The sequence below is a fragment of the Miscanthus floridulus genome, chromosome 10 (assembly GCF_019320115.1).
Source record: "Miscanthus floridulus cultivar M001 chromosome 10, ASM1932011v1, whole genome shotgun sequence".
NCBI lineage: Eukaryota > Viridiplantae > Streptophyta > Magnoliopsida > Poales > Poaceae > Miscanthus > Miscanthus floridulus.
In genome coordinates, this window is record NC_089589.1 from 138,411,657 (window position 1) to 138,436,929 (window position 25,273).

At 41.8% G+C, this 25,273-nt stretch overlaps 1 protein-coding gene across 1 annotated transcript; it reads left to right on the forward strand.

Annotated features, from left to right (window-relative positions):
- Positions 1 to 1,809: 1,809 nt before the first annotated feature.
- On the forward strand, positions 1,810 to 2,770 carry LOC136489786 (uncharacterized). The gene is made up of 2 exons (XM_066486333.1): positions 1,810 to 1,828; positions 2,145 to 2,770. The coding sequence occupies exons 1-2, from the start codon at positions 1,810 to 1,812 to the stop codon at positions 2,768 to 2,770; spliced, it is 645 nt and encodes a 214-aa protein (XP_066342430.1).
- The last annotated feature ends 22,503 nt before the right edge of the window (positions 2,771 to 25,273 follow it).

Consider the following 25,273-nt stretch of genomic DNA (forward strand, 5'->3'; position numbering starts at 1 on the left):
AACATGGGCTCCATGAACACACCCATATTACTCCCTGGGTGTCCAGGAATTATCAATGACAAGAATACGTTATGTCGTTGAAAGGAGACACCGGGGGGAGATTATGGGGGATAACAAAGACGGGCCAACATGTGTATGGGGCAGCCATCATTCTATAAGGATTGAACCCATCTGTTGCCAATGTGACACGTACATTACGAGCCTTATCTGCTTTGTCACGATGTTTGTCATTAAAGCGGATCCAAGCTTCACCATCGGATGGATGTACCATCTTGTCAGGATTGTACCGTTTGCTATTTTTGTGCCATGTCATCTGTTTCACGGATTCCTCGGTCATGTATAGCCATTGGATCCTCGGTAGGAACGGAAGGTACCGTAGGATTTTCATGGGGATCGTAAGTTGCCTCTTCTGACCATCATCAGAGTCTACCTCCAGGTACCTGGAGGATTTACACTTTGGACAGAACTTTGCATGCTCGTGTTCTTTCCTAAATAGGACGCACCCTTTCGGACAAGCATGTATCTGCTCATACGGCATCTTAAGTGCTCGAAGGAGTTTCTGTGACTCGTACATGCTCTTTGGCAGAATGTGGCCCTCCGAAAGCAGGGTGCCAATCACGGCCAACATCTTATCGAAGCCAGGTCGACTCAAGTTTAACTCGGACTTCAACCCCATTAAGCGTCCAATGGCATCTAGTTGAGACACCGTTGACCGATCGTGAAGGGGTTTCTATGCCGAGTCCATCATATCATAGAACGCCTGTGCGGCTGCCTCCATCTCCTCCTTCTCACGTCCCTCATCGAACTGTCCTTGGTGAAAGTCATCTAACATGTCTGCTACCCCGGCATCAGCATCAAAAGCCTCCACCCGTGGTCTCACCACCTCCTCTCTCATACGATGGGCTTCACCATGGTGGACCCACAGGGTGTAGTCTAACGTAAATCCATTCTTCACAAGATGTTTACCCATTTCCACCTTGTTTACCCTTCTCCTGTTTCCACATTTGCTGCAGGGACACAAAACTAGGCAATGTCCTTTAGCAGCGTTGCCAAATGCACTGTTCAAGAAAGCATCGGTCTTGTTCATCCATTCTGTGGTGTAATCACTCTAACTTCTCCAGCCCGTGTACATCCACTGACGGTCATCCATCCTCTAACATATGTATCAGCGAGTAATGTAACCATTAATTGCATCTACGTGGTGTTCCTACTGTCTAATAGGTGAGGATAGGTCCTAATCCCACTCGTAGATGCGTAGATGAGGTTAGTTTCCATGCTCTACTCCTATCCGAGATAGAATTTCAGCAGCACCTCCCCGCTGTTCTCCAGATACACATCCTGCCAAAGAAGAGTGTGTATCCGGAGAACAACAGGGAGGTGATGCCGAAACTCTGTCTCGGACTAGAGCAGAACATGGGAACTAACCCATCTACGCATCCGCGGGCTGTCCAAAAAGCGTGGACAATCCGAAATAGATACGGTCATAGATATGCAAAGATCTGCATACCTCCAACCGTATCTCTTTCGAACGGAAGACGCCTAACTGGGTTACGCGATCTACGATAATGATACGAAAAGAGGGGTTATACCTAGGGTGGCAGCAGAGTCAGCCTAGCGGGGCCGTGGCGGGTCGGTGCAGTGACGAGACGACGCGGTGCAGGCAGACCGGCACGGTGGCGAGAACTCCGACTCAACTCCGACGGGCTCTTCTCTACAAAAATGGAACAAAATACTGTCATTTACAAAAAATTTCGGCAGAACCTCCCCTGCACGGTGAGGTTTCGAAAACTTGCAAAAAACAATGGCACGATGGCCGACAAGCACATATGTCTCAACAGAAGCCACGTAGTTTGGATATCAATCCATGCAGAAGAATATATCCAAGTAGTACCACTACTTGTACTACTACTTTCACTATTGCTACTACTACTACTTTCACTACTACTACTACTACCATTGGTTCCACTACTACTACCACTATTGCTACAACTACTACCATTAGTTGTACTACTACTACTACCACTACTTCTACTACTACTATCACTAATTCTACTACTAATACTACCACTAGTTGTACTACTACTACCACTAGTACAACTAATACTACTACAACTACCACTACCTCGACAATAATAAGTGAGAAGGCATACCTGATGGGAGCCGGGTAGGGGCGGGCGGCGTCGGGATCGGCGGGGTCGGGCACGACGGCGTTGGGCGGGCGGTCCCACGGGGCGCGGCGGGAAAAGGGCGCGGCCGGGGCGCAGGGCCGGCCCGGGGTCAGGGCGGACGTCGGCCGGGGGCACGGCGCGGCCGACGGCCGGGCGCGCGGGCAGGCGGGCGGCGCGGCTGGGGGAAAGGGCCGGCCAGGGGCAACGGGCGCGACCGGCGGCAGGGCAGGCACGCGGGCAGGCGGGACGGTGCGGGCCGGCGGGAAGGGCCAGCCGGGGGCAAGGGCCGGCCGAGGGCACGGTGCGCGGGCGGCAGGCGCCGCGGGCAGCGAGGGCACGGGGCGGCGAGCGTGCGGGCAGCGGCGGCCGGGCGGCGCGGGCAGCTACTGGGCAGTGAGGGCACGGCAGCGCGGGCGTGCGGGCAGCGGCGGCAGGGCGGCGCGGGCAGCGCGACGAACGGGCTGCGCAGGCGCGCGGCCGCGTGGGAGCGCGGGCGCGCGGTGCGAGCGGTTGGCTGGGCGGGCGAGCAGGCCGGTGTGGGCGCGGCGCGCGGCGCGGAGGCGGGGGCGGGTAGGCGTGGGTGCGGGGCTGGCTGGCTCTGACTGCCCGGCCGGCCAAAAACGACTAAGTCCCTGCGCCCGCGGCTTTGCCGAGTGCCGGATCAGGGAGGCACTCGACAAAGATTTGTTTTTTTTAAAATTTCTTTGCCGAGTGCCCCAGATCTGGCACCCGACAAAGATTTAATTTTTTTAATTCTTTGCCGAGCGTCTCAGATCTGGCGCTCGGCAAAGAAATTTTTTTTAAAAAAAAATACTTTGCCGAGTGCCCCTGTCACGGCACTCGGCAAAGATTTAATTTTTTTTATAATTTCTTTGCCGAGTGCTCCTGTGGATGCACTCGGCAAAGAGGAATTTTTTTTAAAAAAATAAAACACTCTTTGCCGAGTGCCTTATTCCTGGCACTCGGCAAAGACACCCTTTGCCGAGTGCCATGGCCCGGCACTCGGCAAAGTTTTTTTTGTTTTTTTGTTTTTGGCCTCCAATTTTTTTGTGCAGCCCTGGTTTGTAAGCATCGTACGTGACAACGTGCACGAAATCTTCTGAAATTTTTATCATAGCCTCCACATATGATATCACGACATCTCAACAAGTTTCATGATTTTCGGACTTCGTTTGCTTTTTTATAGAATTTAAAAACACTTCACACGCAATTTCGCGGACATGTTTCGTGAACAAGATGTCCAAAATTTTGGGTCCGTTACTGGATACGGCCTCTCACAACACTCACTAACATGACTATCAATTTTCGAATCATTAAACTCCATTATTCGTACCACGTGCAGTTCAAATTTCTAATTTCCGGAAAAATTCAAGTAAACGAAATAAAGTAACTAAATATATCAAAAAGCCACAAAAAATCCCCAAATTGTAACTAGGAGTTTCTGGTGCTTTAAAAGGGCTGCACAAAAAAATTGGAGGCCAAAAACAAAAAAACAAAAAAAACTTTACCGAGTGCCGGGGCATGGCACTCGGCAAAGGGTGTCTTTGCCGAGTGCCAGGCATAAGGCACTCTGCAAAGAGTGTTTTAAAAAATTTTTAAAAATATTTCCTCTTTGCCGAGTGCATCCACAGGAGCACTTGGCAAAGAAATTATAAAAAAAATTAAATCTTTGCCGAGTGCCGTGCCAGGGGCACTCGACAAAGTATTTTAAAAAAAATTCTTTGCCGAGCGCCAGATCTGAGACGCTCGGCAAAGAATTTAAAAAAAATTAAATCTTTGTCGAGTGCCAGATCTGGGGGCACTCGGTAAAGAATTTTTTTTAAAAAAAATCAAATCTTTGCCGAGTGCCTAACAGTAGGCGCTCGGCAAAGAAGGCCGTGACCGAACGCCATTTCGCGGGCAGCCTATGCCGAGTGTAGAGATTTTGCCGAGAGTCTGGCACTCGGCAAAGAAGTCCTTTGCCGAGTGCCCGTGTTTGCCGAGTGCCCGGAACTCGGCAAAGAACTCTTTGCCGAGTGCAGCACTCAGCAAAGAAGATCTTTGCCGAGTGCCCGATTTTTGACACTCGACACAGAATTTTGCACTCGGCAAAGTCTCTGTTTCCGGTAGTGTGTGCTTGATAGGCGTGTTCCGAGTATGCTCAGCCAGTCTCATCCGTGTTTAATGTGTGGTCACCATGGGTGCCCACTTAAGTTCTTATATGATATGACAGTGCTCCCGATATATTTTAAAAAAGAAAGAGATCAGTCCTTGACATGTAGGCAACAAACACTCTACTGACTTTAATTAGATACTATAGTCATAATTTACTATAAACGTTTGATATTTTTTTGTCCCGTTGTAATGCACGGGCATGTTTGCTAGTTATAATAATATAACAACAATCTGATCTTCTTTAATCTAACATGATCCAAACCTGTTTACATGGCCAGGGTGCAATTGTCTGCCTCCCAATCCTATCCTGCAGGCATCCTGCTATAGGCTCATACGCATAGCTTGTGGGGGTAGAGGCGGCTGTGCCTACCCTCTCCATGTAAAAAGGCCCAGTGCCTAGTAGGTCTAAGGACCTTTATGTAAATTTATGAACTAAAAGGGTGGGAAGGAAGATACATATCTCCCCACCTCCCCTATAAATAGAACCCAAGGACAAAGGGGAAAGGGCTCTCTCGTTTCCCACTTGATTCTCCTGTGTGGGACTGGCCCTCAAGCTTTTCCTACACCCCGGCGAAGGTACCTTCGTCCGTCTGGGTGAAGGTACGCGCGAAGGACTATCTCCCAACAGTGGCACCGTCCGTGGGACCCCATTGCACCAAAAAAAGACAAAAAAGGCTACCCTCGTCACGCTACAGCGGCCGCGCGGAGCAACCCTCGTCGCGGCCAGGCTGAGCAACCCTCGTCGCGGCCGGGCAGAGCTACCCTCGTCGCGGACAGACAGAGCAACCCTCGTCGCGGACGGACAGAGCAACCCTCGTCGTGGCCGGACAAAACAATCCTCATCGCAGCCGGATGGAGCAACCCTCGTCGCGGCCGGGCGGAGCTACCCTCATCGTGGACAGACAGAGCTACCCTCGTCACTGCCGGAGGACAGAGCCACCCTGGCCCATGGCTACCTTCGACATGAAGAACTAGGTAAGTGCTCCAAGCACCTATATTTGTTTATGCAGACCGGTTTCTATGGCTCGTGCTCATAATCATTTCTAGCAAAGGTCTGCCAGGTGCTAGGCACGAACGTCCATCAGGTGCCCGAGCCGGTTTACAAAGGTGCTGTGATCCGCGTTAAGCTGGCTCCTGAGGATCTGCCGCCTATGGAGATGCGCGGGCCTCCACTTTTCTGCCTAGATAAGAAACCCGGCTACTCCTTCAAACTTGTGCAAAAAATAAATAAATAAACAAACAAAGTTTACCTGTATATCACACCATTGTTACTTACAGCCTATACTCGTGATTCGCGAGTGGCCATGGTATTTTTGAAATAAACTGAATTAATTTAGAGAGCTCTTACTAATGGTTGCATGAGTGAGCCTAGTCGTGCGTGTCGTTTGCACCTCCGCATGACATATAAATTCCAAACCATATACATGTTTCGTTCCATAGGGTAGTACCCACGAACAAAAACAAAGACTTCTAAACTAATTACAACACTAACCTTTGGTGCACATGCACCACTTTTGGACTGGAGCATGTTACCTGCGGCTCTGCTCTGTGCATGCTCTTATCAAGTATGCTCTTCAGGCTAAACCTTCGTGTTTGTTCAAAGGATCAACCCGTTCAACCATCTTTGCAGGATTAAAACCCTCACTGAGAGTATCTCATACTTATTCGTGACTGTCATCTCGTGACTAGCACCGTATCCTCAAAAACCAAATGCACAACCACCTTCGCTGAAAAACTCACGCTCCTCCTGGCCAAAATACCCCCGTCGACCTCGATAACCATTGGCCTGGGGCAGCCTCCGGCCCGAGCAGCAACGTCGTCCGGGCTCGAACCACCATCGGCAGTCCGCGCAGCACCAGCTCAGGTCGTTGTCGCACCTTATTCATCCAAGTGTCCAACAGGACACCGTCAGAATCGACCCTCACGCGTCGGCCACAACTTCACAAAGGTTCTCCATCCTCAACAGCTTTCCTTCAATGAGCTCAGCCGACGGGTGCAGGAGCTCCGCACCTGGCCGGGGCAACAGCCCACCAAGCATCGCGAAGGTGCACGCATGAGCGCGCTCGAAGCCCCGCCGCTCAAGCAACGGACTAGCTGTTAGAGCTAATCCCCACTGATGACTACGGTTCAGACGCGGATGCAACAGCCAGTTGGTCCACAAGCATGATGATCAAAAGAAAAAGAAAAAAAGGAGAGAGGAAAAAAAATCCTGCACGCTGGATCTCCAGGCGGAGGTCCACCCTCCACTTCCTCTCTGCGCGTTGGGCCACCCTCGTCCGCTGCCTGCAAATCACCTTAGGCCATCCTTCGTCCTCGGCCGATCGTCACCTTCGTCGTAAGTCGACTTCCATCTATGCTCGACAAAACGAGGGTGAGGCTAGAAGATATCCTAAACAGCAGACCGGCCCCTCGCAACTGGGCCATGGAATTGTTACCTCCGCCTTTACGAGGTCAAGCTTAGGCCCAGGGATCTGCCCGTCTTAGTCCTTCGTCTTGCCACGAAGTTGTCAAGCGTCCATGAGAAAGAAAGACCCTCATCTTCCCATGCGTCCTCCACCGCGCGAGCGGAGCAAGCCGCCGGCGGTGCGCCGTGCATTCTCTGCTTCGCTCCTTCTAGCATGATCGTCAATTCATCGTTATGACGTCACATCTAAATATGGCCGTTTTCCTATAGAAAAAAAAACAAGAAATACACTCCAAATACACATATACATACACTCCACCACGCGAGTTCCAGCACCCAGTTTCAGTCTCCGCCCGTAGCTCCGCTGGCTGTTTTGGCGTAGTAGCTAGACCGGCCAGTCTCAACAAACACATGCGAAGCTCGGGTTGGCCCCTGCTGACCCGCAAATGTTGTATGTGTGAGATAAACACTCCGATGGCTCCTCTAAATTAACTGATAAAAAAAAAACCTTCGCTGTAGTCTGGACCCGTGGAGTTCATGAGTCCGTCAGCGCCTTCCGGCAAACGGGCAGCGTGTTCCCCCGAACGCCTGCGTCCGTCCATGTACACCCACGTACACCGGTCCAATACCTCCGTCCCGGCCCGAGCCAACCTCGGCCTTCCCGCGCCCGCTACACTATGAAGCCTAGCACCCCCAGCGGTCGAAGGTCTTAGTCGGCGCTTCTTGCCCCTGTGGCAGCCAAGCGAAGAACCATCCACCCATCGTGAATTCTCACTTTCTCAGTATAAAAATCAGTGTCATGGGCGAGCGTCGAACCTGCCCTATAGTACTCCAACTTTAAAGCTTTGCCAAGCATTCTGTTGCACATCTATTTGTCAAGTTACTTTGTAAATTTCCACCAAGGGCGAAGTGCAGGTCGACAAACTTCCATTGAAAAGATGGTGAATAGACAACAGATGAGTTCACATGAGGGACATTCTCGCTCGGAATTGTAGGCTGACAACTTTCTAATAAGCTTTTGTGGTTTTGCAGCTCAAAAAACTTATTGCTCTTACCCTCTCTGGTTTCCATTTCCTCGCGAGGCAACATTCTCCCACATACATATCAAAACATTTGCACCTATCTCAATCACCTTCACGAGCGACTACCACTCAATACCTTCGTACGAAAGTTTAAAAAAAAAACTAACAATTGTGCTAACCTTCATCTTGCAAGGCAATACCTCTATATTATTGCAGGTCTCTACACTTCATTCAAGGTAATGAACTTTTAACACCCAAAACTTACCACACTTAATCAGACAATATATCATCTTTGTCACAGTGATCATACCTTCGCTTATCTCGTGCTTCAAACTTCTTACGTCCCATATGTGAAAAAAATTATACTATATGCTGCTTTGCAGGATTCCCCTTCGGCAACACTCCACAAGTTTTATGTGGTTACAAGTTATTGAAATACCTACATAGACTAATCCATAAATTATCGAATATCCTTTCAGTTTCATCTTATTTTGCAGGGACCGAATCACCAGTTCTGACAGACATATAGTCATGCCCTAAATATCACATTTCTTGAATGCTTGGCTTACCTTCGCACTTATCGAGCATTTTGCATAAAATGCATCAAACGCATTCATCATACCATCGCATTGTATGATCATGTTGCATACCAAACCTCACTTCGCACTCCGAAAGACAAAGGAGGATGAAGAGGGAGGTCACAAAAAGCACCCTCGCTAACGATAATGCGAGGGGCTCACCACAACCAAACCTCACTTCGCCCTCCAAAATACAAAGGAGGACGGAGAGGGAGGTCACAACAAGATTCTTTGATGAAATCGATATATGAAAATAACTTTGTTTTACTGAGTTATGTGTTTGCACGGAACTTTTGCAAAGCAAGTTGAATGTTTCTCTCGAAATCTTATTGACTTCACAATACTTATGAGATTCCCTTGTACGCCTTTGCTATGCCTACAAGGGAAACTCCTCGACCAGCAAAAATAAAAGAAAAACATGAGCTTCATCGACATCAACAATACCTTCTCCAAATAGTTTGGAGAAGGAACCTTCATCATCGACTCCGGCGACTTCAACGAACCTTCTCCATCATTATTGAGAAGGAACCTTCGTCATCAGCTTAGGCGACTTCAATGAACACTCTCCAAACTTTCTAGAGAAGAAACCTTCATCAATGACTCTAGTGACTTCAACGAACCTTCTCTAGCAATTTGGAGAAGGAACCTTCATAATCGACTCTAGCGACTTCAAACCTTCTCCAACATTCTGGAGAAGGAACCCTCGTTAATGACTCAGGCGAGTTCAATGAACCTTCTCCAACATTCTAGAGAAGGAACCTTCATCATCGACTCCGACGACTTCAATGAACCTTCTCCAGCATTTTGGAGAAGGAACCTTCGTCATCAACTCCGGCGACTTCAACGAACCTTCTCCAACATGTTGGAGAAGGAACCTTCGTCATCGACTCCGGCGACTTCAACGAACCTTCTCCAGCATTTTGGAGAAGGAACCTTCGTCATCGACTCTGGTGACTTCAACGAACCTTCTCCAGCATTCTGGAGAAGGAACCTTCGTCAATGACTCAGGAGACTTCTACGAACCTTCTCCAACTTTCTTGAGAATGAACCTTCGTCATCAACTCCGGCAACTTCAACGAACCTTCTCTAACATTCTAGAGAAGGAACCCTCATCAATGACTTAGGCGACTTCAATGAACCTTCTCCAACATTCTGGAGAAGGAACCCTCGTCAATGACTTAGGCGACTTCAGTGAACTCTCTCCAACATTATGGAGAAGGAACCTTCGTCATCAACTAAGACAACACCAACAATACCTTCTCCAAAGGTACCTTCATCATCAATCTCGGTGTACCTTCATCGTCAACCAAGACAATACCAACAATACCGTCTCCAAATATTTTGAAGAAGATACCCTCGTCATCAACCTCGACGTACCTTCGTCATAGCGACATCAACATAACCTTCTCCAATATTCTAGAGAAGGTACCTTCATCTTTGACTTCAACGATACCTTCTCCAACAATCTGGAGAAGAAACCTTCATCATCGACATCAACGATACCCTCTCCAAAATTCTAGAGAAGGTACCTCAGCGACTTCGACATCAAGGATACCATCTCAAACAATCTAGAGAGGCGAGATCAACGAACCTTCTCTGACATTCTAGAGAAGTCTAGAGACGGAGCCCACACCATCGACCCCAGCGGTGCCAACACTTCGGCAAGGGGCTCGCTGTCAACATCGACGACATCAACTGCAGCCTCGCCAACACATCGGCAAGCAGCTGAAAGGTCCTAATGGCTAGAGGGGGGTGAATAGCCTATAAAAATTTCTACAACAACACTACGCAAAGCAGTTAGACAAATATGAGGGGAAGAGAATGTTGCGCTAGCCTACTAAGAATGCAAGCCACCTACCACAATTCTAGTTGCTATTGTCTATAAGCACTCAAAGGCTATGTCACTACACTAAATTAGTGAGCTCTCAAAGACTAACTAAAGAGCCTCACTGACCACTAGACATGACTCTTGCTTGTCCTCAAAACGAGCTACACTAAAGGGCCAAGCTACACTAAGAAATGTAAATGCGCGAGAAGGATGGAGTGTTATACCGCTGTGTAGAGGAATCAGCCAATCACCAAAGGAGCCAATCAATCACAAGAATGAATACCAATAAAGACCAATCACCTTGGATTCAAATGATGAAACAATGATTTTTTACCGAGCTTCACCTTTGCCTTGAGCTTTTTGTTTTTCTCTTTCTTCTTTTCCAAGTCCAAACACTTGATCATCATGGTCACCATACCATCATCATGATCTTCACCATTGCTACATCACTTGGAATAGTGCTACCTATCCCATGATCACTTTGATAAACTAGGTTAGCATTTAGGGTTTCGTCAATTCACCAAAACTAATCTAGAGCTTTTAATCTCCTCCTTTTTGGTAATTGATGACAACCTTTTCACAAAGATATGAATTGAAATTCAATTGAATTCATGTTTCTTGCCCAAGCATATTTACCATGTGTAAAAGGATATGGACAAGTTTCATGAACCCCAAATGGTAGCATTAGCTCCCCCTACATATGTGCTAAGAATTTGGATTGAAAGCTTGCATATATGCATGGAATTGAGTTGTGCGAGAGTAATGTCTACCAAATGATGCTAAGGTATAAGAGATGGACCTTTGAAGCGTGATACCAATCGGAGTGCACCAATTATACCATCCTTAGCACCATTAGTAACTAGACATACACACAAAAACTAGAATACCCCGTGAGATCAACATTAGAAGCAAGGGTCTAGTTTTCATAATATAAACACAAGTCTAGTTACTCAACCTATGCATGCTAGTTTTTCATTTCATCATTCAAACCTACAACTAGCATACACCACACAAGCATGGAATTTTAAATTTAAAACTTGTGCCATGCAAACAAACATATGAAATGCACATCCAAATGCACCAATCAAGTTTATGAGCTTGCTCCCCCTACTTGTGTGCTCAAAATTTTGATCCCCTTACTTTCTCATATCTCTCCCCCTATGTCAAAGTTCTTCCCCTTTGTCATTTAACCTTATCTTTGTGCAATTTTTCCCCTTTGTCATCAATGACCATAAAGGTTCAATTTTAGATAGGTTAAGATTATCAATGTCAATCAATGGGGTAAGGATAATTTTCCCAAAATTGGTCTAATCGAGAACACTTGCCAAAGATATTTAACTCGGTTTGATCCAAGGACAAGTTTCTTCACACCTCCAAATAAGGGTTATCTTGTACCATGTTGAGTTAAACACTTGTAGCTCATTTTCTAAATCAAACACTAGGTTCACAAGCCCACAAACATGTCATATGCTACCACTAGATCAAGTCAAGCATAGAAGCAATAGTGGTACCATACAAGCATCAAATTTATTTGATTTTCATGAATGTCGCACCCAGTTTTAAGAACAAAACCAGATACACACCATATGTGAGCCTAGGAAGTCAAATCTCACATATAGCTACAAATAAAGGTAATATCGAAAGACAATGCTCAATATATAATGTATTTAGTATAAGGAATATAACCTTAGATGGCAAACAGCGGAAAGACAACTCCGATCTTCAGGCGAAGACTCCAAATCCACAGGGACAACTGACTGGTTGATCACAAGCCTAATTCCTCCAAACTCTAGCAATCTGGTACCCATCCGGGATTTTTATCCAAATAATTAAAAATAAAGCAAGCGTAAGTACATATCGTACTCAATAAATATAACATGGGGTTCATGAGGCTCAAAAGGCTGACACTGGTTTAACTGTGATTAGCTTCTAATGAGTCATCTTTTAGCAATTGGGTGGCAACAAGTTTATCATAAGCCCATAAACACATGATCAGGTAAACATGAATAATGAATAGCATAAACAATTATCCATTAGTGAGCATCTTCATCATCAGTATCATTTGTGTTCATCATCTATTCTGTAAGGGTTCCAAGGCCGCTCATGACCGTGAGCACGGCTGATATACCAGTTTTACACTCTTCAAAGGTTGTACACTTTCACTGTGAGTCGTGATTTACCCTTTCGTCCGAGGTGATCAGCCTCTTGACCCACTACCAAGGAAGGTCGGTAAGGTTCACTATGAAGCCTTTCAAAGGTTCATCTAACAAGTTAGGGCCATTAGATTCACTCGACAAACAGATGTAGAGCCCCCCTTCTCGATGGCACATTGACACACAGCCTATACACATGGGGATAGAGGTCGCAATATACCCAATTCGTCAAGCCATTCTTATGCCAATAAAGGTAACCACTAACAAGCTAGAAAAGGTCCTCATATTGAGCTAAAGCCAGAGCCATGTAGCCCTCACAGTTGTACTATAAGTTCTGGATGATCACTTATAGATAAGTCCTTAAGGAGAGGAATCTAGAGCACCATAAAATAACCCAATGCTCTAGCCCCCTTGTTCCATGTTGCTAAAAAGCATCTTTTAATGATTATTGCATATACCATTAGTCAAGTTACAAGATCATGGCTTTAGTTGAGCACTAGCATCATACTACCCAATGCAATACCCCAAAGGTAACAAGGCACAAGTACAAAAGACTAGGATATCCTTAGTGGTAGTCAAGGTAGACACATGCAATATGAATTAAATGATTAAAGGTGTATAGGACAACAAGGATGATCCCATGCTATACTTGTCTTAAACACCGATCCTTCGGTAAGCTTTAATCTTCAACGTTCTTCTTCTTTTTCTTCTTGATCACCACGTATATCTCATCGACTGGACGAAATCATAAAGCACCACACAAGCATCCATATAATCATACACGAAGCAAACAATAAATCTAAACTAGAACAGTACACCAAACATAAAATCAAGATGAAAAGTTTATAAAATGAATCTTCGTCTCGCTACGAACACACAGACGCGAAAAAGCACTCTAATCGGAGCTACGGTGAAAAAGATGCATCTACCGATAGATCTGCTTAATACGTGGAAAAAGGAAACTATATTCTCCATTTATTTTAACTACATAAAAGCTTATATGAATTGAATTAAATCAAATTTAGATTTAAATTATAAAACTAAACTAAAACAAATCACATTTTATTTATAAAATCCAGTTACATGATTATTAAGCAAGATATGATTTAAACCATGAAATTTTAGAAATAGTAACATGATAAACATTGTTACTAACGCGTAGATCTCGTTGCTATGAATCTAACGCAACTTGAATGGCTCAAAACGGAGTTGAAATGTAGAACATATGAAATAAACAAGATTTCCTTTATTAAAATAATAGATTAAATCTAATCACGAATTTTAAAAGTTGAAAACCTACTTAACAGTAGTATTAACATGTAGATTATGAAATTACGAACCTAACACAATTTGAACGGGTCAAATCGGAGTTAAAACGGAAAAGTTATGGCTAAAACAAAATCAGTGGCAAATCTGTAAATAAGTGAAAACGTATTTTGGATCTAAACCGAAAAAACTACACTTTCCGAAAGAAGAAAACGTATTGCGGGAATACGTCATGGACTGCGGGTTAATTTGCCAAAATATACACGGACTCTTTAGCAAAAAAAACAGTGAAGGTGCATGTTTTAATCTGGGCCATAGATCTTAGGTTGGACGGCTCAGCATGATATATATATATATGGCTAGCAGAAGGGGCTTACGTGGCACACGGCCGGAAAAAAGAAAATGAAGGGGAAACAGTCATATGGTGGCTGATTGATACAAACAATGATGCTAAGATGTAGAGAACGGAGAGAGGTACCTTGTGATGGCAGTGGCGTGCAGCGGCGACGGCGAGGGAAGGAGGGAAAAATATAATTTACTACACGAGGGATTTCCCAAACTAGGGGCTCCCAATACGGTAGTCTTGGTGTGCTTTGCCCAAGAGGTTGGTAGATATATATAGGGAGAAAAACTCTCCACATCTACATCAACCAGCAATATGGTACTAATTAATGTTACACCCTCCACATTAACTAATGGGCCTAAATAATCATTAAAGCCCATTAGTAAATAAATGTATGGGCCTTTAGGATTTACTAGGATTATTGCACATGAACTTTGAGTGTTGGGACAAATGAGAGATTTATTATTTTCGGAATTAATTAATTTCAATGATAAAATAATTCTAGAAAAGTCAAGAATTAATATTTAAGCCACGAAAAATACTCCGAGACCTCCGAAAATTTGGGGAAAATTCTCAGAGACAAACTGGAACATGATGAACCCAAATAAAATATTTGGAGCTCATAAAAATATTGTTGGGAACTTGGAACATAAAGATTAAGGTGAAGGAGGTAGGAATTAAATTCCAGAAAGAAGCTGGAAAATTTCTAGAGATAGATATTCGTCTCCTAAACGTATAAAAACGCACATTTTGCACATAGAAACACGAGGTGCGACCGGCATGAATGCAACAAACACGTTTCTACCTTATGATAAATTTTAAATTAATGAAATTTTTATTTTCCTATGTTTTCATGTGCACAAAAATTCAAAAATAAATCATTTTAACTCTTTTCAAAAGTGGCAAATTTTGGGGTGTTACAATTCTACCCCCCTTAAGATGAATCTCATCCCCGAGATTCGAAAGATGTCGACTTGGAGATAGAGATACTCCATCTTTGGATTCTTTTTCACTTCCTCATGTAGTTCCATCGTCTTGATAAAAGATCCCACTTTACTTTGCATATCGGTTGACCTTACTCCAAATAACTTACCAACCTAATTCCTAGATTTTGACAGGTACTCCAAATAATACTTAGGTAACTCCAATCACTAGGCCACTTCTTCTTTTTAGTTCGTAATATCAATTCTCTTTTTTAAAATATTCACCTTCTAACGAAGCCTGACGAATCTCCTAGTCAGAAGGAAATTCTACTACCATTCTTTAAAACATTAATGATTCCGGTCAAGTTGCTCAAACTTAGAATACAATTCTTAGTCCTTGGTGTCACCCAAACCTTCTTAACACAACTCTCCTTTGCTAAGGGCGTCGGACATGACTTTGCCTCTTGAAGTGATAACGCTTTTCCAAGTCTTAAGCAATTTCATTCCAATGAAGATATCACAAGCTCAAAACCAACTTAGTGAAGATGTCCTGTAGATTCTTGTGATCCTTCTAGATGTCACTTTTACTTCCAAGAAGATATTACTACCATGCTCCATAAGGGATAACTCCAGATAACATGTTAGGTAGTTCAACTCACGCTTCCTTTATTGACTTAATAAATAAGCCACTACTTTTCTTTCTTGCATAAGGACACATCCCACACCTTGACAAGGTGCATCATTGTAGATATGAAACTCTTGTCTGGATCTAGCAAAGCTAATACATAGGTTTTACTTCAACCTCTTCTTGGACTCCTTCAAACATTTGCTTGAGGTCTCTCGATCCAAGCTAACTTGAAAACTTCTCCGATAGCTCTACCAAAATCTTGATGATCTTGGTTAAACCTCCCTTGAACCTTTAATCAAACTTCTTTGAGACTCTGAGTTTCTCTCACATCTTTGGGTACCACCATGCTTCTGCTGCACAAACTAAAACGTAAGATACTTCATCTTGTAAGTTCTTCAACTTGGCTACCCCCCTTAAGAAAAGATAAACTAGGGGACACCAAAGGATAGCTTGCACCTCCTTTTAGATGAGTTAACTAATATCAAGACATTCTGTCATCCCAATGATACTCCTGTGTATGGGTAAGAACAAGAAATCTAGAATTCCTCGTGAGCAGAAAAATAGTAGCGTCATAAAATGGCTATAACTCTAATTCTGTTAATCCTATGAAGTTGTAGCTTATACCGTTGGAAAGCTTATAAAATTATCCACAATTTATTTATAGAACCCTTTTCCAAATTCTGCAGTTTAGGTGGTTGAAAACAGTGCACAACAGAAACTATTCTGGGTTCCAAATAGCACAGATGCACCGGCTTGTGATTTTCGTATCTCCATAACCAAAAAGCTATCAGGATGATTCTTGTGCTCAGAGAAAGATATTGAAGTCTACTATTATCCAAAATTTTCTCATGATTTTTGGTCATCCAAGATTAGAGATATAAGCCGAAGAATGCAGACTGCTCTGAAAAGACAGGATAGGGAGAACAGAAGAAAACCATAGCCCAACTATTTATTCGAATGATCCTTATACCTTAGGCATATAAACTAAATGAAATTGTGGGGACACCCAACAAGATCATTGCAATCATTACAAAAATCCAAAACAATCATAAGCATAATGACAGTTCAACAAAGCAATAAAGGTGCACACTCAATCATTGACTCAACTTGCGATACTATCGTCCTCATTATACTAAGGGTAATAATCCTAAGACTCATCTTTAGATTACGCAAGAAGGTGGTGAGAGATAGTTCTAAAACATATCCAATCAAGGGGTAAAGATGAGAACAAACACTTCAAAATAAGCATCAAGGAGGGGATAAATATCAAGAATAGATATATAGTAGAGAAGAAAATATCAAGATTTATAGAACAAGGATTTTATAGAAATTTCAAAACCTTAAGACGGTCAATTTCTAACTAGGCTTGCGTCCTATAGTTAGCGTTGCTCTGATACCACTTTGTCGCACCCGGTTTTAAGAACAAAACCAGATACACACCATATGTGAGCCCAGGAAGTCAAATCTCACATATAGCTACAAATAAAGGTAATATTGAAAGACAATGCTCAATATATAACGTATTTAGTATAAGGAATATAACCTTAGATGGCAAACCGCGGAAAGACAACTCCGATCTTCAGGCGAAGACTCCAAATCCACAGGGACAACTGATTGGTTGATCCCAAGCCTAATTCCTCCAAACTCTAGCAATATGGTACCCATCCGGGATTTTTATCCAAATAATTGAAAATAAAGCAAGCGTAAGTACATATCGTACTCAACAAATATAACATGGGGTTCTTGAGGCTCAAAAGGCTGACACTGGTTTAACTGCGATTAGCTTTTAATGAGTCATCTTTTAGCAATTGGGTGGCAACAAGTTTATCACAAGCCCATAAACACATGATCAGGTAAACATGAATAATGAATAGCATAAACAATTATCCATTAGTGAGCATCTTCATCATCAGTATCATTTGTGTTCATCATCTATTCCGTAAGGGTTCCAAGGCCGCTCATGACCGTGAGCATGGCTGATATACCAGTTTTACACTCTGCAGAGGTTGTACACTTTCACTGTGAGTCATGATTTACCCTTTCGCCCGAGGTGATCAGCCTCTTGACCCACTACCTAGGAAGGTCGGTAGGGTTCACTATGAAGCCTTTCAAAGGTTTGTCTAACAAGTTAGGGCTATTAGATTCACTCGGCAAACAGATGTAGAGCCCCCCTTCTCGATGGCATATTGACACGCAGCCTATACACTTGGGGACAGAGGCCGCACTATACCCGATTCGTCAAGCCATTCTTATGTCAATAAAGGTAACCACTAACAAGCTAGAAAAGGTCCTCATACTGAGCTAAAGCCAGAGCCATGTAGCCCTCACAGTTGTACTGTAAGTCCCAGATGATCACTTATAGATAAGTCCTTAAGTAGAGGAATCTAGAGCACCATAAAATAACCCAATGTTCTAGCCCCCTTGTTCCATGTTGCTAAAAAACATCTTTTAATGATTATTGCATATACCATTAGTCAAGTTACAAGATCATGGCTTTAGTTGAGCACTAGCATCATATTACCCAATGTAATACTCAAAGGTAACAAGGCACAAGTACAAAAGACTAGGATATCCTTAGTGGTAGTCAATGTAGACACATGCAATATGAATTAAATGATTAAAGGTGTATAGGACAACAAGGATGATCCCATGCTATACTTGCCTTAAACACCGATCCTTCGGTAAGCTTTAATCTTCAACGTTCTTCTCCTTTTTTTCTTGATCACCACGTACATCTCATCGACTGGACGAAATCATAAAGCACCACACAAGCATCCATACAATCATACACAAAGCAAACAATAAATCTAAATTAGAACAGTACACCAAACATAAAATCAAGATGAAAAGTTTGTAAAACGAATATACATCTCGCAACGAACACACAGACGCGAAAAGCACTCTAATCGGAGCTACGGTGAAAAAGATACATCTACCGATAGATCTGCTTAATACGTGGAAAAAGAAAACTATATGCTCCATTTATTTTAACTATATAAAAGCTTATATGAATTGAATTAAATCAAATTTGGATTTGAATTATAAAACTAAAGTAAAACAAATCATATTTTATTTATAAAATACAGTTGCATGATTATTAAGCAAGATATGATTTAAACCATGAAATTTCAGAAATAGTAACATAATAAACACTGTTACTAACGCGTAGATCTTGTTGCTATGAATCTAATGCAACTTGAATGACTCAAAACAGAGTTGAAACGTAGAAGATATGAAATAAACAAGATTTTCTTTATTAAAATAATAGATTAAATCTAATCATGAATTTTAAAAGTTGAAAACCTACTTAACAGTAGTATTAACATGTAGATTATGAAATTACGAACCTAACGCAATTTGAACGGGTCAAATCGGAGTTAAAACGAAGAAGTTATGGCCAAAACAAAATCAGTGGCAAATCTATAAATAAGTGAAAACATATTTTGGATCTAAACCGAAAAAACTACGTTTTCCGAAAGAAGAAAACGTATTGCGGGAATACGTCATGGACTGCGGGTTAATTTGCCAAAATATACACGGGCTCTTTAGCAAAAAGAACAGCGAAGGGGCATGTTTTAATCTGGACCATAGATCTTAGATTGGACGGCTCAGCATGATATATATATGGCTAGTAGAAGGGCCTTTCGTGGCACACGGCCCGAAAAAAGAAAACTAAGGGGAAACAGTCATACGGTGGCTGATTGATACAAACAATGATGCTAAGATGTAGAGAACGAAGAGAGATACCTTGTGATGGCAGTGGCGTGCGACGGCGACGGCGACGGCGAGGGAAGGAGGGAAAAATATAATTTACTACACGAGGGATTTCCCAAACTAGTGGCTCCCCATAAGGTAGTCTTGGTGTGCTTTGCCCAAGGGGTTGGTAGATATATATAGGGAGAAAAACTCCCCACATCTATATCAACTAGCAATATGGTACTAATTGATGTTACATCCTCCACATTAACTAATGGGCCTAAATAATCATTAAAGCCCATTAGTAAATAAATGTATGGGCATTTAGGATTTACTAGGATTATTGCACATGGGCTTTGAGTGTTGGGACAAATGAGAGATTTATTATTTTCGGAATTAATTAATTTTATGGATAAAATAATTCTAGAAAAGTCCAGAATTAATATTTATGTGGGGAGTTCATAAAATTTGGGAAAAATTCTCAGAGACAAACTGGAACATGATGAACCCAAATAAAATATTTGGAGCTCATAAAAATATTGTTGGGAACTTAGAACATAAAGATTAAGGTGAAGGAGGTAGGAATTAAATTCCAGAAAGAAGCTGGAAAATTCCTAGAGATAGATATTCGTCTCCTAAACGTATAAAACACACATTTTGCACATAGAAACACGAGGTGCGACCGGCATGAATGCAACAAACACGTTTCTACCTTATGATAAATTTTAAATTAATGAAATTTTTTATTTTCCTATGTTTTCATGTGCACAAAAATTGAAAAATAAATCATTTTAACTCTATTTTCAAAAGTGGCAAATTTTGGGGTGTTACAATGAATGAGCCTTAAAGACATGAGGAATGACTATATGCACTAAACATGTCCTTAGCAATGATGTATGCCATGCCAATCAGCTTTTACCTTGGTTCCTCGAAGGAGAGTCATGTTATATAAGTGAGGGGTGCATCAACACATATGTGAGAAATCCAATATGTTCAACTCATTCCTTAGCTTGCAAAACCATTTCTCATCCAATGGCTTGGTGAATATATCGGCAAGTTGATCTTCGGTGCCCACACTCTTAGTGCAAATGTCCACTTTTGTTGGTGATCTCTAATAAAATGATGGTGGACATCAATGTGCTTTGTTCTTGCATGTTGAACCGGATTGTTGGTGAGCTCGATTGCACTCTCATTATCACAAAGCAATGTCACTTTTTTGAACTTGATTCCAAAGTCATTCAAGGTGACCTTCATCTAAAGTATTTGTGCACAACAACTACTAGCGGATATGTATTCGGCTTGGGCGGTTGATAATGCAACACTATTTTACTTCTTTGATGACCATGAAATAAGTGATCTTCCCAATAATTGATATATGCCCGAGGTGCTCTTCCCTTGAACCTTGCATCCCGCATAATCCAAATCAGAGTAACCAACTCGCTCAAACTTTGCTCCTTTGGGATACCATAAACCAACATTTTGTGTATGTGTAACACCCGGTTTTAAGGACAAAACCTGATGCGCACCGTATATGAGTCTTTTGAAACAAATCTCACATATAGCTACAAATGAGGGGTGTTATCAAATAACAATGCATAATAACATAATGTACATAGTATAAAAGATATAACCTTAGGAACAATCAACGGATAAACAACTCCGATCTCCGGGTGTAGACTCCACTCCACTGGATCCAAACTGACTGGTTGATCACAAGCCTAACTCCTTTGAAAACTAGCAATCTGAACTTCGTCCTGAGGTGTGGGGGAAATTGCAAGAGTGAGTCCATGTCAAACTCAACAAATATAGCCAGGAGTTTATGAGGCTCAAAAAGCTGACGCTGGTTTACTGCGGTTAGCATTTAAATAATCTTCAAGTTTAGCATTCATTAACATCAAGGTAGCAATAATCCCATAACACATGATCAATGAACATGAATAATCAATATCTTAAACAATTAACGTAAATGATCATCTTAACAAGTAAAAGTCCTTATCCCTTAATGTAAGTGTTCCAAGGTCGCTCATATCCGTGAGCACGGCTAGTATACCAGTTTGTTAACTCTGCGTAGAGGTGTACACTTTCACTATGAGTCATGTTTCCCAAATGAGTGGGTGGATCAATCCCAAAACACCGGAAACCATATAAAGCCACCCAAGAGCTCGTCTAACCGGCCACTTCCAATAATATAGGAACCCCCCTTCCAATAATATAAAAGGCCACTTCCATAGCTAGGCTCAACAGGACAGAGGTTGTCCTATACCTAACTCGAGACCTCTAACCAGCTAGAAAAGGGTTTCTCAAGCAACTAGAGCCAGAGCCATATAGCCCTCACAGCTGTACATTAATCCCGGATAATCAGTTATAAGACAAGTCCTTCTGTTGCTAAAAAGTCATCTTGTTTATGTTTATAGCATATTCATTAATCAAGTTTCAAGATCATGATTGTTGCACTAGCAATAGAACTACTCAATGCAAACCTCTCAGGGTAACAAGGTAATTGAGTATTCAAAATCTAGGAAATCCTACCATAGGTAGCAAGAAAGACACATGCATATGTATTTTAGTGAGCATTATGAATAGGACAACAAGGAAGGTCCCTAGCTATACTTGCCTTTAACTTGCTTTACACCCAAAGCATCTTGCTTTAAGAAGCATCAACTTCATCTTCCATTCTACAGCTTCGGGCGCTCAGCTTCTGATCTTCAACGCTCTCAAACGGTTCTTGTCTACTCAAAACAAGCACCACACATAGGCAAACATACAAGAAACAAAGTAGACTAAGACAACACACCACACAAGAGAAAACATCGTACTAAACGAGAACTCGTTACTACGATCGAGAGAACGCAAGAAACACCGATAAACCAACTATCGTTAAAAAGAAACGACTATCGAGAGCTTTATATTATTAAAAGAAAAGAAAAACCTACATGCTTGTTATATTTTAGTTCAACAAAACCATAAGAAGAATGTTTACACAAATTCACATTTTATTTTAAAAACCATGTTAAACTAGTCATATTTTATTTTATAAACATATCTTCAATTATTATTTAAGCCATTTAAACATTTATAGATTAGATAACATGAAACATGTGAGACACTAAACGAACAACTAAAGGTTTTGAGGTTGATCTAAACAAATTATAATCGAGAAGACATTATTGTTGATATTAATCATATTAACATTTATTTATGAAAGCACGATGTATAAACCTAAATTACTTTTAATTATAAAACTAATTACAAGCATGTTAATCAATTTAATATTTAGCTATATATGGAAAATAATGCGACATGAAAACATCAACACTACTGCGTAGAGCTCGACACTACAAAACTAACGCAACCGGAACGACTCGAATTGGACTTAAAACGAAGAAATGGCGGGGATTAAAAGATCGATGGCAGAACTATAATTAACTCATGCGAACTTGTAACTCACCTCATCTTTTTCCTGGATCCGGAGACGAGGACGAAGATGGCCAGAAAAGCTCGCCGGAGTTGGCCGATGATGGCATGACAAGGAGAGTTGAAATATCAATTTACTACACGAAGGATTTCCCAAACTAGGGGCTCTTCATACGATAGTTTTGGTGTGCTTAGCCCAAGGGGTTGGTACATATATATATAGGGCGGAGAACTCCCCACATCAACATCGACTAGCAATATGGTACTAATTGATGTTGCACCCTCCACCTTTACTGATAGGCCTAATTAATTATTAAAGCCCATTAGTAAATAAAGACATGGGCCTTTGGGCATGAGAAAATCTGAGATATTTTATTATTTTCAGAATTAATTAATTTCATGGATAAAATAATTCTAGAAAAGTCTAGAATTGAATTTTAAGCCACGAAAAATACTCCGAAGGCTCCGAAAATTCAGGGAAAATTCTCAGAGATATTTTAGAACAAGACGAACCCAAATAAAGTATTTGGAGCTCATGAAAAGATATTTTGGAGCATTTAAAAATTAGATTATGCTCACAAACAAGTGGGAACAAGTTTCGGAAAAAGCTAAAGAAATTCCCGAGGTATCCATGGAGATAGGTTGATGAATAGTGAGCAGGAAGGAGTGATTTGGATTTCATGGAAAAGATTTTAGGATACTTCTCAAGCAAATATTAAGTTAGAAAACAAGGAATTTGATCCGTGAGAAAGACTAAGAATTGCTGGAGAAAGAAGATCGACTTACTAAACGCATTTTAAAAATCTTTTCTCACAATATGAAATAAATCAACAACCAAGCATCACATCAAGCAATAGCTCATCAAATTAATTTGGAAAAGCTTGAAAATTCACATTTTCCTATAACTCAATTAATGCTAGTTCAAACTAAGATTGGTAAATTTTATCCAAATATCAAAATATTTATTTTAATTAGTGTTTTCTATGCACAACCCAAAATTAGAAATTTTGGGGTGTGACAGTATGCTTCAAGTACCTCAATATTCTCTTTGTAGCCTTCAAATGACTTTTTCTTGTTGAGGCTTGAAATCTTGCACACATGCACACACTAAACATGACATCCGGCCTTGATGCGGTCACATAGTCTAGGCTTCCAATCATAGACCGATACAACTTTTGATCCACCATGTTGCCACTTGCATCACTATCCAAATTGTCATTTGTTCCCATTGGTGTACTTATGGCTTTGCTCTCATTCATGCCAAACTTCTTAAGCATGTCTTTGATGTACTTGCCTTGACTCATAAATGTACCATTCTTTAATTGCTTGATTTGAAGTCCAAGGAAGTAACTCAACTCTCCAATCATGGACATCTAAAACTCATTAGCCATCATCTTGCCAAACTCTTCACAAAAATCTTGATTGGTTGATCCAAATATGATGTCATCAACATAGATTTGCAATACAAACAACACCTTTCCAATCTTCTTGGTGAAAAGAGTGGTGTCAACCTTGCCCATCATGAATCCTTTAGAGAGGAGAAAGTCCCTCAACCTCTTATACCATGCTCTAGGTGCTTATTTCAATCCATACAATGCCTTCTTCAACTTGTACACATGGTCGGGCTTCTTGTCATCTTCAAAACTGGGAGGTTGCTCAACATAAACTTCTTCATTGATGTAGCCATTGATAAATGCACTCTTGACATCCATTTGATAGAGCTTGATGTTATGGGCACAAGCATAGGCTAGCAACATTCTAATTGCTTCCAATCTAGCAACTAGGACATATGTTTGTCCAAATTCAAGACCTTCCACTTGAGTGTATCCTTCTGCTACTAATCTTGCTTTGTTCCTTACTACTGTCACATCTTGATCTTGCTTGTTTATATAAACCCATTTGGCTCGAATCACATTGTGTCCCTTTGGTCTTTTCACTAATTCTCATACTTAATTTCTTATGAAGTTGTTCAATTCTTCATGCATAGCATTCACCTAATAAATATCCTTCAATACTTCATCTATCTTATTTGGTTCAATGGATGACACAAATGAGAAATGCTCACAAAATGAAGCTAATCTTGATCTGGTTTGCACACCTCTAGAAATATCACCAATTATAGTGTCCAATGGATGATCTCTTGCAATATTGGTTGGTTGGAGTATTGGAACTTGATTGCTTTCACTTGCTTGATCATTGGGTTGAGATGGTGTAATAGCCACTCGATCTTGTTCATTGTCATGGGAGCCACTTGTACTTGCTTGATTAGTATCAATTTGCACATTTGAGTTAGACAACACTTGCACTTGATCATCTTCTTCATCATTCACTTGCCTAGGCCTCAATTCACCAGCATCCATGTTCTTCATGGCATTTGAGAGTTGAATGCCTCTAACATCATCCAAGTTCTCATTCTCATCTTGTGAACCCTTAGTTTCATCAAATTCAACATCATGTACCTCCTCAAGAGTACCACTTGCCAAATTCCAAACTCTATATGCTTTGCTTATAGTAGAGTATCCAAGTAAGAATCCTTCATCACACTTCTTTTTAAACTTGCCCAATCTAGTGCCTTTCTTCAAGATATAGCATTTGCAACCAAAGACCCAAAAATATGCAATGTTGAGTTTTCTACCATTCAAAAGCTCATGGGGTGTCTTCTCTTTCAATGGGTGATAATATAAGTGGTTGCTACA